A 14909-nucleotide genomic window follows, 5' to 3' on the forward strand; every position below is an offset into this window, starting at 1 on the left:
AGAGCGGGTGAATAGCGGACCCTTGCTTGGTCTGAACCACGGCCCCTCAGATCTCAGTGACGCTGCTTCTAACGGATGGCACCTCTCTTGTTTTGAAGGAATGCGTGTACTGTGAAAGTGAGGAGAGAGACAACGCTTGCGTGCCATTCGAGGAAGGCATTTCTTCCCTGGGACTCAGCGACACGCCAGACACCAAAGAGGAGGAAAGCCGTGGCCCCCTGAGTCCCGGGAAGGAAGAGCAGACATAACCCCACCCGACAGGCAGTGATCTACATTAGATGGTGCTTGGAAGAGAAAAGATCTTCATATTTGTTTCTAATGAAATGAACATATATATTTATGTTGCCTTTTTTGTTTTAGAAAAAAATCATCCTAGTCTCCTGAGGGGTGACTTACATATGGTAGATAAGGGAGGTTGATGGAGAAATACGTTTTTGTATTTTAAACACAGTTTGTAGAATGGGGTAGATTGGGGTTTTGAACTCGAGGAGGATGGCAGCCTCTGCGGGGAAGTCGCCCTCCACGGTCCCTTGACCTGGACGAGACTTCTGGTCAGAGCACCAGCGTGCATTGGTCTTTGGTTGTCCTGAGATGCCGCACCTGGCTGTGACAAACAGCCAGGAAGCCATGTGTGGCTCTGCGTGGGGCCTCCACCTTTCCAGAGCTTTTCCAGGGTGGCTCTGCGTGGGGCCTCCACCTTTCCAGAGCTTTTCCAGGGTGTGCTCAGACCAGCTCTCCTGGGGACTGCTTTCCATCTACAGGATCGCTTAGTTCAGTAGCTGTGCGATTCCACACACACAGAAGCCTAGCTCAGTTTCCTTTTGAAGCATTTCGTATTAAGTAGTGTGAAGCAACATTGGCCGCTTTGGCTTAGGGTACTGTGGCGGCCAACATTTCAATCTGGCCTGTCTTTTGTTTGTAGTAAATTGAGTTGAATGCCACTCCCTCGGGACTCACAGAACCTCTCGGGTTTTGTGACTAACGCCATCTGACTGATGCCTACCAGACACTTTGTCTATTTCTACGTCATTCTGGAATTCTTGACCACCGTGGCCAATTGTAGAGAGAACGATGTTCTCCATCCTGTCATCCATTCCCACGGCGTCCTCCCAGCCAGCACTGTGTCCTCCTGGTCAGCACACCCGGCTGGCGCTGCGCTGGTCCCGGCACATTTTTGTTTGGAGCCTCCCAGTTACCAGCTCCTATCCAGAGCTGACAGGTCCCTACTTGAGGGATGAAGGGAGCTCAGCTTTCCCTGCAGCACCTGTGACGAGTCTTCAGCCTCTGGCTGACATTCACCTGTGTTGCTGGAACTTTCAGAAATGCCGCGGGCCTCCGGGAGACGGAGCCAGCTGGTCCTTAGAAAATCACTAGCTGCGCCAGAAACCCAAAGACGGGAAATGTTCAGAACGGGCACCTGGCATGAATGAGAGTCCTTACTGATAAACCAGCTGGCTTAAAATGGGTCCAGGCTGTGGGAAGCCGGCCTGTCCTTCTTTGACAGAGAAGCAATTATGAGAAAGGGGTCTCTTGGTTCTGCATTGGTTTTCACAGAAAACTGTCTTATGCCTGAATGCCAGTCCTATTTTTCTCTGACACAAAGTCCTTTAAAAAAATGTACGAAGTCAGATCGTGTTTGGATGCCCAAGATAAGGAAGTAGCCTGTTTTATGACAATTAAGATCTTAATGGGTAGACGAAGGCCTGAGGGTACACTTCCATTACCTACACACAAAACTGCCACAAACATTCTCTCTACTGTTATGAATGTCTGCTGCCAGCTTATCTCATTGTTTAATATGTGCTAAGAAACTGACTTTCTAGGATAATCTTGTGAATCTGTTTACATGCTGCCAGCATCCTGACCTATTCTTTAGTGTGTGTGCTTACACGGGTGTCATGGAGCTTTTTCTCTATTTTAAACTGAGCCTTCTTTTTTAATCTATTCCTGAGAAGATATGTAAATAAGCTCTCAGAGTTTATGTGGTGATTTGCTGAGCCTTGCCGGACAAGTGGTTTGTTCCTGGGCAAACCAAATTTCTTCACTCAGTGCAATATATTTGTGTGACTGCTTGTGTCTTTTTATGACTTTTTTGCCTTTTAGAAAATGGATAAATAAAGCAGGTATATTTTTTATTTTCCATTGTATGTTCTGTTTCCTGGGGCCCTGCCAGAGCTAACCTCGACCCCTGTACATCTTCCTAATATAACACACCAAAAACTGGAGAGAGATGAGATTATCAAAGGATTATTATTTTTGTACAGAACCCTAAAAATTCTCTTGTACAATTTCCTTTTTGTTGTGTGTGTGTGTGTGTCACACGGGGGCCCCTAGCCTGGTTTATAACAGTCCACAGGACTGAACTCTGTAATGCAGCTCCAGCCATGCATGCTTTTCATTTTTCATGCAGTCTTTTCACTTGCAAATGCAGAGTTGGGGCTGCTTGGCTCCTCCTAGACCCCTTTCCCCCACTCCCCTGATCCAAGCACCCATCTCTGTCGTCACCCCTGCCTGGGCTGGTCACAGGTTGGAAGGCAGAAGTCAGACAGGGCCAGGAACTTGTAACACTAGCTAGTCTGGAAGCTGAGATCTGAGGATCACCATTCAAAGCCAGCCCTCAGTCTCTTACCTCCAATTGAAAGACCAATAAAGACAGAAGTGGAGCTGTGGCTCAAGTGGTAGAGCGCTAGCCTTGAGCAAAAAAAGCTCAGGGAGGGGCTAGGAAGGTGGCTCAGTGGTAGAGTGCTTGCCTTGCATGCCTGAGGCCCTGTGTTCAATTCCTCAGCACCACATAAGCAAAAGAAAAAAGCCGGAAGTGGTGCTGTGGCTCAAGTGGTAGAGCTCTAGCCTTGAGCTGAAGAGCTGAGGGACAGCGCCCAGGCCCAGAGTTCAAGCCCCAGGACCTGCAGAAAGGGGGATGGGGTGGGGGGGCTATGTCCACTCTGGAGACAAGACAAGCACACAAAAGTCTTAGGAGACCTGCCTTCTACCTGGAGAAGTCCACTCCCTTTCCCTCCCACTTTGCGAAGCAGGGCCCGAAAAACTGGACTAGAGAAAGGGATGAAGGGAGGCTAGGCCCAATGCCCCGCCTCCAGGGAGCTGTGCAGCCTAACTGCTGAAGAGGGGAGGACCTGAGGTAGAATTCTGGCTAGTGTGGCAGCTCCAGCCAACTTCCGGGTACCTTTGGAGGACCCTGGTATTTTTCTTTATAACCCCAAGAGTACCTCCTCTGCCTTATCTCCAAACCAAAAGGAGATTCTCCAGGCTCCCTGGGCAGATTGCCCACAAGGGGCCTGGATGTCTGCAGGCTGGCTACTGCCTTTGTTTCCTTGGGGATTTATGGCCTTCCACTCCTGCTAACAGGTCCCCTGTGGCCATTCTGGCCCAGTCTCCTGGGCTCTGTTGCTGTCTGGGGGAGGGGGGTGGCTGAGGGAGGAGTCAAAGGTCCCAAATGCTCAGGAAGTCTGTGCCCAGACAATGCCCTCATTTTCAAGGAGCAAATGGCAGGAAGTGAGTAGGCTAAGAGAGGTGGAAAGGAGAGAGGGAGGGCTTGGTCCCAACATGGGGAAACCAGGCTTTCTGGACCCAAAGTCTAAGCCACCAATATGACCTGTAAAGCCACTAAAGGATGCTGAGTGTGCAGATGGCATCTCAGGCAACTTTCATGGAGTCTGTTTGTGTGAGAAAGGATTTTCTGGTCCACACCTGCTCTATGCCCATGCTTTTCCCTCTCAGCCGTACCTGATGACACAGGCACGTTCCATAGCAGTTTCTTTTTCCTTCAATGCTAGGTAGTATTGAGCACCCCACCCCACCGACCCGGCCCTGGATCACTGTGTCCCACAAGCCTTTTGAGGTCCCTCACCCTTCTTTCAGCAAAACTCCCTCTCCCAATTCCTGTTGTCTGGGTGTTTATAGAATCAGCTTTGCATGGCGTTCTGTAACTTTCCCTACCTTCTCTACGGGTGGATGCTGAAGCTCGAACTCAGTATTCATTATTAGGTTCTGAGACAAACGTAGAGTGCTCACTACACATTTGGGAGGTACCTCCTTTTCCTGGAGTTCCTCCTTGCCTTTCTCTCTTTTTTCCTTGCAGCGATGGTCCCTGGCAAGCCCCTCTTTCCCACCCTCCCACCAGCTATTTCTCCAGGCTTCCCCGGGACCCTCATCTTGCTGCACTGAGACGACTTCTTGTCACCAAGGGCACTGTGGGTCATGTGTGGCCTCGTCCACGGTGGGTCACAGATCACCAAGGGCACTGTGGGTCATGTGTGGCCTCGCCCATGGTGGGCAGTGGATCACCAAGGGCACTGTGGGTCATGTGTGACCTCGTCCACGGTGGGAAGTGGATCACCAAGGGCACTGTGGATCATGTGTAGTCTCCTCCACGGTGGGCAGTGGATCACCAAGGGCACTGTGGGTCATGTATAGTCTCCTCCATGGTGGGTCACGGATCACCAAGGGCACTGTGGGTCATGTGTGACCTCGTCCACGGTGGGAAGTGGATCACCAAGGGCACTGTGGGTCATGTATAGTCTCCTCCACGGTGGGTCACGGATCACCAAGGGCACTGTGGGTCATGTGTGACCTCGTCCACGGTGGGCAGTGGATCACCAAGGGCACTGTGGGTCATGTGTGACCTCGTCCACGGTGGGCAGTGGATCACCAAGGGCACTGTGGGTCATGTATAGTCTCCTCCACGGTGGGTCACGGATCACCAAGGGCACTGTGGGCCATGTGTGGCCTCCATGAGCGGCAATGGAAGGAGTTGGACAGGGTTTGCGGACGGGAGTCAGACATGCCGCCGGCCCGGTCGCTCCCTGACTCCCGGAGTGAGGCCCCCACGGTCCCCGGGGGCTCAGGCCTGGGACCGGACGGCGTCTCCACGGCCGGGCGGCAGGTGGTTGGCCCTTGGCCGGCGACCCCGCAGCCTCGAGGCGCCGGCCCGTGGGGCCCCGTGCAGCCGGGCGCGGGGTGCCCCCCCCCCCCCGGTCCAGGCCTCTCGGCGCCCCCGCGGCGAGGCGGGGCCGGCAGATGGCGGCGGGGCCCGCGGGGCGTCCGGGCGACCCAGGCGCGCCCGCCGTCGCCGGGACAAAGGCGCGGGGACAAAGGCGCGGCCGACACCTGTCGCTCTTGGCGGGCCGCCGCTTTTCCGCGCCGGGCAGCGGCAGCTGCCAACTGTCACGGGCATCAAGTTACGGGGGCCAGACGGCCGCTCGGCGGGCCGGCGCGGGGGGGGGGAGGCGGAGGGGGAGAGGGGAGGGAGGAGGGGGGGAGAGGGGGTTGAGGAGGGCGGGGGGGACGGATGGGGGAGGACGGAGGGGGGTGAGGAGGGCGGGGGGGACGGAGGGGGGAGGACGGAGGGGGGTGAGGAGGGCGGGGGGGGACGGAGGGGGGAGGAGGGCGGGGGGGGGGAAGGGAGGCGCCGGGGAAGGACTGAGGGGAAATGAGGGGTGCTCCCGGGGCTCCGGGGCGGGTCTGGCGGGCCGGGGCGCGGGGCTGCGCGGGGCAGTGGCTGGCGGGAGGGGCGCGGGGAAGGTCGGGGGGCGGGGAGGGGCAGTGGGGGACCAGGGAAGAGAGCCTGGAGAAAGTGGGGCTCGGGCGGGGGCCTGGCCGCCCCGAGGATGGCTGCGGCGTCCCCCACCCCCCCGTAGCGCCGGGGCCCGGCACGCGCCCGCCGCCGCTGCCCAGCTGGCCCCAGCCAGGGCGCCCTCCTAGCCCGGGGCCTGGATCGGGTCCGGCTCTGGGGACCGGCGCTGCTGCGATCTCCTTCGGGGACCCCGGGAAGGGCAGGGAAGGGCCTGCAGGGCGCAACCCCGAGGGAGGAAGGGAGGGCAGGCAGGATGGCAGAGTCGTGGACGCGTGGATGGAGGAAGGGACGCTCCAGACACCCCTGCTGCCCGGCAGACCGGGGTTCCTCACTCCGCGCGGGCGAAGCTCGCACGAACGCGGCGGAACCCCAGGTCACAGCCCGGGCGCCGCCCCGCGGGGGAGGCGGGCGGCGACGCCCGGCCCCGGAGGCCCGGCCCCGCCAGCTGCCAGTCCGCGGGGGCGGCGGAGCTAGACAAAGCGCTCCACTCCTATTGGCCACAGCGCTCCTCGCGGCCGGGCCCTCAAGTCCAATAGGCGCATGGAGATGCAAATAAGCTGCTATAAAAGGGGAGGGGCGTCGCGGGCTGGGACGGGCGGCGGAGCGGGGATCCAGGGGCTGCGGCCGGGTAGTGGCGGGGACGCCGGCCCTCGCAGTCCCCGCCGCGCTCCTGGCCGCTCGGACCATGGCTCCGTCTCAGGCGCCTGGCCGGGACCGTGCGGGCCGCGAAGAGGAGGAAGGCTGGGAGGCGCTGGGAGGCCGCAAGGTGCGGGTGCGGGTCGTGGACGGACGGGCGAGTGGGAGGCCGCGCGGGGCCGGGGTTCAGTGGCCCGCTTCCCACAGGCCCGGAAGCCCTTGGTGGAGAAGAAGCGGCGTGCACGGATCAACGAGAGCCTGCAGGAGCTGCGGCTGCTGCTGGCGGGCACCGAGGTGCGCGAGGGCCGGGCTGGCGGGCGGCCCCGCGGACCGTGCGCACGGCGGGGCGTCCCGGGGACCGTGCACGGAGTGGGCATCCGGGAACAGTGCACGGAGCGGGCGTCCCGGGGGACCGTGCACGGAGTGGGCGTCCGGGGGACCGTGTACAGAGTGGGCGTCCGGGGGACCGTGCACGGAGTGGGCATCCGGGAACAGTGCACGGAGTGGGCGTCCCGGGGGACCGTGCACAGAGTGAGCGTCCCGGGGGACCGTGCACGGGGCGGGCGTCCCGGGGGACCGTGCACGGAGTGGGCGTCCCGGGGGACCGTGCACGGAGTGGGCATCCGGGAACTGTGCACGGGGCGGGCGTCCCGGGGGACCGTGCACGTAGTGGGCGTCCCGGGGACCGTGCACGGAGTGGGCATCCTGGAGATTGTGAACGGAGTGGGCGCCCCAGGGACCGTGCACGGGCAGGCGCTCACACCCCGGCCCCGCCCCGCGCAGGTGCAGGCCAAGCTGGAGAACGCCGAGGTGCTGGAGCTGACGGTGCGGCGCGTGCAGGGCGCGCTGCGGGGCCGGGCGCGTGGTGAGTGGCGGCGGGACTCGCGGGCGGGGCTCGGGCGCCCTGGGCGGGTGGGCCCCGGGTTAGCCCTGAGGGGAGGGCTGGGCAGAGCCCACTCACAGTGCCGGCGCGGGCCTCTCCACCCACCCTGGGGCGCAGAGCGGGAGCAGCTGCAGGCGGAGGCCAGCGAGCGCTTCGCGGCCGGCTACATCCGGTGCATGCACGAGGTGCACACGTTCGTGTCCACGTGCCAGGCCATCGACGCCACGGTCTCGGCTGAGCTCCTGAACCACCTGCTGGAGTCCATGCCCCTGCGCGACGGCAGCGGCTTCCGGGACCTGCTGGGGGACGCCACAGCCGCGCCGCCGGGAGCCACCGGGAGACGTGGCTGGCCCGCGGGAGGGGTCCCGGGATCCCCCCTGTCCAGTCCCCCACGTCCCGGGGACGACCTGTACTCTGACCTAGAGGAGGTCTCTGAGGCTGAACTAAGCCGGGCACCTGTGGAGGGGCTGGACTGGGGGCCCACGGCCTTGGGCGGCCTGACTGCAGCACGAATGGCCCAGAGTGTGTGGAGGCCTTGGTGACCTTCCTACCACCCAGAGGTGGGCCTGGCCTTCAAGCTTCCCCTGGAGTTCAGACATGGTGGAGTAGGCCCCAACATATGTCCCAAGTCTGCCCTGCCCCTGCTCCAGTGGATGTCCACTCCTGTCAGGCCCCTGGCCCTGTTCCTTCAGGGAGTCCCTTCGGGGGACTCTACAGCTCTGGCTGGGGGGAAAGCTCCTAGGGCACCAGGGCTCCATTCACTGGTTCCAGCCTTCTCAGACCCCCCCCCCCCAGGGTAGAAGTGGCCCTAATGGTGCTTCTCAGGACCTGAACACTACTGTCCCAGGAAGGGGCTGGGACCTGAGTTTGCCACTTCAGTCTAGAGAGGAGGAGGCAGACACATACTGCAGCGGACCTCCGCCCTGATGCCACACTGTGCGCCTTGTTTGCAGCACGTTTGAGTCTTGCCTATTTTGCTGCCAAAAATTGCTCCAAATGAATTTTTTAAATGTGGGAATTAGCTACCCCTGGTGTCCTGTTAATGTGTCAAAGGTGCTAAGCTAAAACACATCTTCCCATCTGACACAATTTTAATGTCTTAAGAACTCTAACCTTTGTCAGCAAAGTGAGTTAATGCAGACTTCCAAGTTGGGAGGTACTGGATGCCTGGCCTGCTTCTCTCCCCCTCACCCTCCTCAGGGGCACTGGGTGTGCCTTGGAGGACTCCCCTGGGCTTGGGACTTGACCTGATTTCAAACCCCAACACAACCCAAAGCAAAAACAATTGCCCAATCCCTGGTCCACTGTACTAATTTCCCAAGGCAACCACAATAAATGATTATGAACATGGTGGTCTAAAGCAATGCATGTTATTATCTGGAAGCCCACAGGTTACAAGTTCCACAAAGGACCACAGCGCTCAAATGGGTGTCCGCAGGCAGGGCTACATTCCTTTCTGGAAGCTTGAGGGTATTCCACTTCCTTGTTGCTTGAGAGACTACCCCCAGCCTGGGCTGGCTGACGGCCCCTGGTGTCGTCAGCAGAGGTTGCGGCTATCTGCCCTTTCCTCCATCATCTCCTCTTCTCTGGACCCCTCCAGCTAGGCCTCCTTTCTTCTACTTTTTAAAATGGCATCTACTAGTTGCACAAAGGTGTTGCATTTTGACATAACCAATATTTGCTTACAACGTACTACGATCCAATTCATTCTCCATTGCTCTCCCGCCTCTCAACTATATTCTACTTTTAAGGATTAGGCCCACCTGGATAATCCAGGATGTTCTAACTTCAAGGACTTTATTATTGATCACATTGGCCGTCTCTTGCCACATAAAGCAATCTATTCCCAGACTCGGGCTTGGGACCGGGATTGGGGCAGGGCTGACCTAGGACCAGGCACCTCTGCCTTCCATCCTGAGGTGCCAACTTCCCACAGGGATACTGGATCTCATGCTAAGTGACTGCTCCCTCCGCTGCACTGACTTCTTTCTGTCAACCTACAAACAGCCCTAAAAACCTCTATTTGGAAGAAAGTGAGGAAACTCCATAGGCCTGAGGTACCCAGTCTGCCTGTGTCCTCTATTCAAAAGCACAACTTCTCAGAAGCGTAGACACTATGTGTACCTCACTGTCCATTCCTGTCCAGTCAGCTGCTGCCCCAGCTCTTCACTGAAAACAAGGTCGAGATCTTCAGTGGCAAAAGCTGGGCTTGGTGGTAGACTCTGCAATGCCAGTACTTGAGAGACAAGACTGGATAATCATGAATTTGAATCTCGGTGATAAAATGAGACCATGTCTCAAAAAGGATAGAGAGCCGGGTGCCGGTGGCTCCACCTGCAATCCCAGCTACTCAGGAGGCTGAGATCTGAGGATCTTGGTTCAAAGCCAGCCCAGGCAGGAAGTCCATGAGACTCTGATCTCCAATAAACCACTAGAAAACCAGAAGTGGCACTGTGGCTCGAGGTAGAGTGCTCGCCTTGAGCTGAAGAGCTGAGGGACAGCACCCAGGCCCAGAGTTCAAGCCCCATGACTGACAAAAAAAAAAAGGAAAAGAGAAAAAAGAGAGGGAAAGAAATAGCTCTACTTTTGACTTCCTTAGTTTCTCCTGGGTTATCATGTGCACTCATGCACACACATGCCAATCTGGAAAGTTCTTTAAGTTCTGCAGGGCACATACTCCCCATTGTCCCAGCTTGCCGACTACCTGCGCCTCCTAGTGGATACTCTTCTCATCTGACCTGAATGTTCCTAGGTTAGTCTTGGGGCTCTGACCTCAACCTTACGGGTTGCCTTCCTTATCTCAATAACCCCATCCATCCACTTGGTCCATGGCTCCTTCTTCAGCCTCTTGTCCACTTGGTGTCTCCACTCAGGAAGCACCGCCAACAGGGCTGGCTCTCCACCCCCGGGGCGCTGCCGCTTCCCCAGCACACCACTTGATACACCCCATGGATTGGTCAAAAAAGTCGTCTTTCTTCTGTCACTTGCAGTCAGTCCAGTGTGAGAGCACGTTTTGTTGTTGTTGTTGTTGTTACTCTGGGGCTTGAACTCAGCCTGGGTGCTGTCCCTGAGCTTCTTTGTGCTCAGTTGAGCGCTCTGCCCCTAGAGCCACAGTGCCACTTCCGGTTTTCTGAGTAGTTTCTTGGAGATAGGAGTCCCACAGACTTTCCTGCCCGGGCTGGCTGGAGCTGCAATCCTCCCACGTGGGCCCAGCGGGGGCTGTGATGGCGGAGCCTGCGCCCAGACGGACCAGGCACGGGGTGGCAGGGGCAAGAAAGCCCGGGCTCAGCCAGTCATTGCTGTCAGTGCAGGGATTTCGGTGTGTCAGGAAGTGACCGGCCACATCGGGGCCTGGCCATTCCCCACTGTGGCCTTCCCGGCTACCCTATGGATCGTCCCGGCCCCATTGCGGCCTCCCAGTGCCCGCCCCACCATTTTCTTCTCCGTCAAACGGCTAATAATCTTAATGTCCTCACCTCCTGCTCACTCGTCACACTTTCAGCAAGGTCACGTTTCCGGCCATTGTCAGGAGAACCACAGCCGGTTCCTGGGGACACCAGCCACCCAGCAGGCCCTGCAGTGTCCACAGCCCTGACGCCGGTCATGGCCTGTGTGTCCTCATCCTAGCAGAGCCCTTCTGTGCTGGGTACCGAGCACTACGAAGCACTGTTTCTTTTCTAGGCCTCTTACCTCCATCCTGTAACTGATCTCCGTGGCTTCATCTATTCTGTTGCTGACTCAAAATCTGCTTTCTCTCATTGACTCTATCCAAAGACCCTTGGTTACACATGTCAGGTTGGGCAAAATTCAGTTCTGAACTTTCCAGAAAAGTCTACCCTTGGAGCAGTAAGAGGAGTTTTCTAGGCACCCACCCAACTGCTGAGCCACACCTCCAGCCCTCTTTTGCACTGATTATTTTTGAGATAGGCTCTTGCTTCCTGCCCACCATGCCCAGTTCATTCCACTGAGATGGCATCTCCTGGACTTGTTAAGCTTGGGATGGCCTAGGACTGTGATCCTCCCAATCCCAGCCCCCCACACTTGGTTTAGGGTGACAGGCATTTGCCACTATGCTCAGCTACTGATTGAGATGAGCTGTAAACTTTGCTGTAACCAAGGAGCCAGAAGTGGAGCTGTGGCTCAAGCTCCGGCCTGAGTACAAAAGTTAAGGGGCAATGCCAAGGCCCTGAGTTCAAGTTCTAGTACTGGCGCACACACACACACACACCTGCTCCCCATTTACAAAGCACCAGAGGCCCAAGTCTCCTGTGGGACCACTCAGAACTCCTTAGCTTTGCCTCTGAACTCCCTCCTCCCCCAGGTGTTCTCACCCCCTCACCAGGTTTTGTTTTACCACATTGTAATGTTTTGCTCTGCTCTTCTTGGCTGGCTTTCAAGGCTGGCTCAGAGAGCATGTCCTGGTTTTCCTCCTCTTCGCATCCCTCACCCCCCAACCCCCACCCCTGGCCTGTGTGTTCCCAAGGCATACTTCTTGGCGTATTATAAATCTTGCTAATACCATAATTGGTGGATGTCTACTCCTTGCCAGATACTATTCTACCTGCTGGAGCTAAAAAAAAAAAAGTCCCTTCTCAAGCTTATGCTGTAATGAGAGGAAACCCTTTTTGTGATAATGTGGGCATGTCTCCATACAAGAAGAAACATCAGTAAGGTCAGGACTCAGGGTGTGGTGTATGGAAGCAGGGTGCAGTTTTGACACAGTTGACTGAGTATACACCGATTAGAATGGCTACATTACAGAAAGGAACAGCAGCAAGTGGGGAGAGGAGCAAAACCAACTCCCCTTCGCTGCTGCTGGCAATGAAAACTGTTACAAATCCTCTGGTACATGGTTTGAAGACTTCTTCTAACCCTAAACACTCACAATAAATCCAACAAATTTATTCCTTGGTATTTATGCAGAGAACAGAAAACACATCTGCACTCTCTCTGCTCTTTTCTAGCTCTTTCTCAGCTCTTTCCTTTTCTTCTCTTTCCCAGCTCCCTTCTCTTTCCTAGCTCTCTCTTTCCCACCTTTCCCAGAAGTTCTCTTTTCTAGCTCTTTTCTCTCTTTCAGCTCTTTCTCTTTCCCAGGCCTTTCCCTACCGTGTACAGGACCAAGATGGCCTGGTGCCAGCCAGAACGATGAATAAGCCTACCCCTTACCTGAATACCACGTGCGTGGTGCTGTTCTTACTCGGCTACCTCTTTTTAAAAAACCTAACATAAATGGTGCCGTGACTCGGATAAAGGGCTTAAAGTCAGGATAGGTGGGATTCCTCTCCGGTTTTTTTTCCTCTTTTTTCTCTTTCTGTTTGTTTTTCCCTTTTTGCTCTGAGGAATACCCACAGTTCTGACGGCCTTTTGCAAACCAGTCTGTCTGCGGCGGACACAGCGCAATGATACTATTGCTGGCCTTCACATCCACATCCACACCACTTCTCTACTCTGGTGAGTGAAACTACTCTACAGTTCTCTGTTGCTCAGTCTCTGTCCAGACATGGTGCCATGCCAGAGAGCTCCTACAGCCTTTAGCTGAAAGGCTGGTCACCTCTGAAGCCAAAGACGCTTGGCTTTGGGGGCTTGGCCATTTCTCTCTAGAGGGCTCTGGGGGAAGTCGGGACGCTGCTTCTGCCTGGTCAGCTCTCCTTCACTCACCAGACTGACTGTCCTACTCATTTAATGGGATGCTACGAATCACGCCTGAGCCGTGAAACCCCTTTGAAATGTCTCCTGTGCTCTCTGGAAAGCCAGAGCGCCTAATTTTATGCCATTCTCAGATGTAGACAGTTTTTGCTACAGCAATGGTAAATGGTCAGAAGTCTGTTTAATTTCAGGCTCTCTTTGCTCTCTCTCTGCCATTCATGTCCAACTTTCTATCCTTTTTTCTACAACTTTTTGGCTTGTGCCTTGAAGAGTACGACGCAGGCTGGGTCCCAGGGATCCCCCTCTAGGTTCCCTGTCAAAGGCTAGCCAATGTAGGCTTGATCTATTTGTTCAAGGTTTCTTTGCATTTTTTCAGAAATTCGCCATCTTGAGTTGGCCATCTTGGCCACATGGTGGGTTAAGGGTTTGGCCCCATCTGGCCCTTAACCTTCCACCAAGCTTACTACTCCATCCAGCTATTCTAAGGTGCCTTGCTAACAAGTTGCTCTTTTCACAGGCTCTGGTAACTGAGGCCCAACTATCTGATGTGCTTTGTTAGCAAAGACGTCTACACATTGTCAAAATTTTAGGTTTTGAGTTTTGCCTTTTTAGTTTTGTGTTATGTATTCTGGTACTGACTACGTGACTCTAAAATATTGTGCATATCTGTGCTAAGATTCTGACATCTAAGAAGTTTTGTCATTCCAGAATATTTGTCGGTCAATTCTTGATAAGAACCAGGTAAACTCTACTTATTCTATTTGATCTCCTTGTTGCTTTACTCGTAAATAAAGGGTTTTTGTGGGCTAGGAAGGTGGCTCAGTGGTAGAGCACTTGCCTTGCATGGATGAGGCCCTGGGTTCGATTCCTCAGCACCAAATGAGCAAAAAGAGAAAAGCCAGAAGTGGCGCTGTGGCTCAAGGGGTAGAGCGCTTGCCTTGAGCTGAAGAGTTGAGGGACAGCGCCCAAGCCCAGAGTTCAAGCCCCACAACCAACCAAAAGAACAACAAAAAACCTGGAGTTGTTATGAAGACATGGGGGAAACTTCGACTGCATGTGATTTAGTGCAAGAAGCTGTCTGTGGCTTTTCCGCAGCACCACCCATGTTGAGGCCGTCTCCAATACAGCACAACTGAGTGGTGATGGGTCTTTAAGAGGCAACTGGGGGCTGGAGGCATGGCTCACGTGGTGGAGGACTAGCCACAAGCAAGTAGCCTTGCAGACCCCAGGGTTCTATGTAGTTCTCATGAGAGTGGGGTCCTTACCTTGAGAGTACTTGTTTTAAGCAGTTCTAACTCCTTGTCTCTCCTTTTATGTGCCCCCATTTTCTGCTTCAACGCATTGTGGCACAGCATGAAGCATTTATTGGGAACTAAGGAAGTGCCAGAGCATGCTCTTGAACCTCTAGAACTCTGAGAAAAAGAACCTCTTTTCTTTGTAAACTTCAGCTTCAGATATTTTGTTACAGCAACACAAAATGGACCAAGAGAAAGCCAAACAGAAAAAGCTGTATATGCACTATTGGAGTTCAACTGTGACCCTCTGGGGATACAGTCTCTCTGGCAACAGTAAGATCATTGACTGATGGAGGTGGTGGGGGGAGGGCAGAGTGCGCAGAGCATGTATGATTTTTAGGGCAATGAAAATACGGTTAGTGGTGATGCATGTTGTTATCTGGTGGCCCAAGCCCACAGAAGGATGGACATACTCCTCAACACTGTTTCTGAGCACCTATTTTGGGCCTGGTGCTGGGGGCATAGTGATGAGCAAACTCAGAAGTAGACCTGAACTTATCACAGCATACATTCTCATGGGAAATGAAGTGATTCATTAATTTGTAAGTAAATGAAAAATGGTAACCGGCAAAAGCGACAGAGAGATGCCAAAAGAGCATGCAAAGGGGGTGTCATTAGGACACTCAAGCAAGATTTTCCTCTGGAATTGATGGCTCACATGAGTTGTTCATGGAATTTACCCAGAAGAGAACATTCCAAGCTAAGAGTCCCACATGAGAAAATGTCCTGGGGCAAGGAAGAGGCGGGAGAGAAGCAATGGTGAGTGAGCTTGCTTTCCTCCTGTGACCAAACAACCAACCTGGTCACTTGGCTCATTATTTCTGGGCCTGGGGGAGGAAGAACACGCAGGGAGCATGTG

At 55.2% G+C, this 14909-nt stretch overlaps 2 protein-coding genes across 3 annotated transcripts in view; both read left to right on the plus strand.

Annotated features, from left to right (window-relative positions):
• The window catches only part of Per2 (period circadian regulator 2), a 41450-nt gene extending 39315 nt beyond the window's left edge, over window positions 1-2135 (plus strand). For both annotated transcript variants that reach the window (XM_042702351.1, XM_042702352.1), the window contains exon 24: window positions 99-2135. In XM_042702351.1, coding sequence (XP_042558285.1) covers window positions 99-248 — 150 coding nt within the window. In that variant the 3' untranslated portion in view covers window positions 249-2135. The remainder of the gene's footprint in view (window positions 1-98) is intronic.
• A 4089-nt stretch (window positions 2136-6224) lies between these two features.
• On the plus strand, window positions 6225-8462 carry Hes6 (hes family bHLH transcription factor 6). The gene is made up of 4 exons (XM_042702334.1): window positions 6225-6356; window positions 6434-6520; window positions 7010-7091; window positions 7227-8462. Exons 1-4 carry the CDS (start codon window positions 6276-6278, stop codon window positions 7649-7651), a joined length of 675 nt encoding a protein of 224 aa, XP_042558268.1. The 5' UTR covers window positions 6225-6275; the 3' UTR covers window positions 7652-8462.
• Window positions 8463-14909: the final 6447 nt, after the last annotated feature.

This window comes from Dipodomys spectabilis, unplaced genomic scaffold (assembly GCF_019054845.1).
Source record: "Dipodomys spectabilis isolate Male_0828 unplaced genomic scaffold, ASM1905484v1 ptg000321l, whole genome shotgun sequence".
NCBI classification, from domain to species: Eukaryota; Metazoa; Chordata; class Mammalia; order Rodentia; family Heteromyidae; genus Dipodomys; species Dipodomys spectabilis.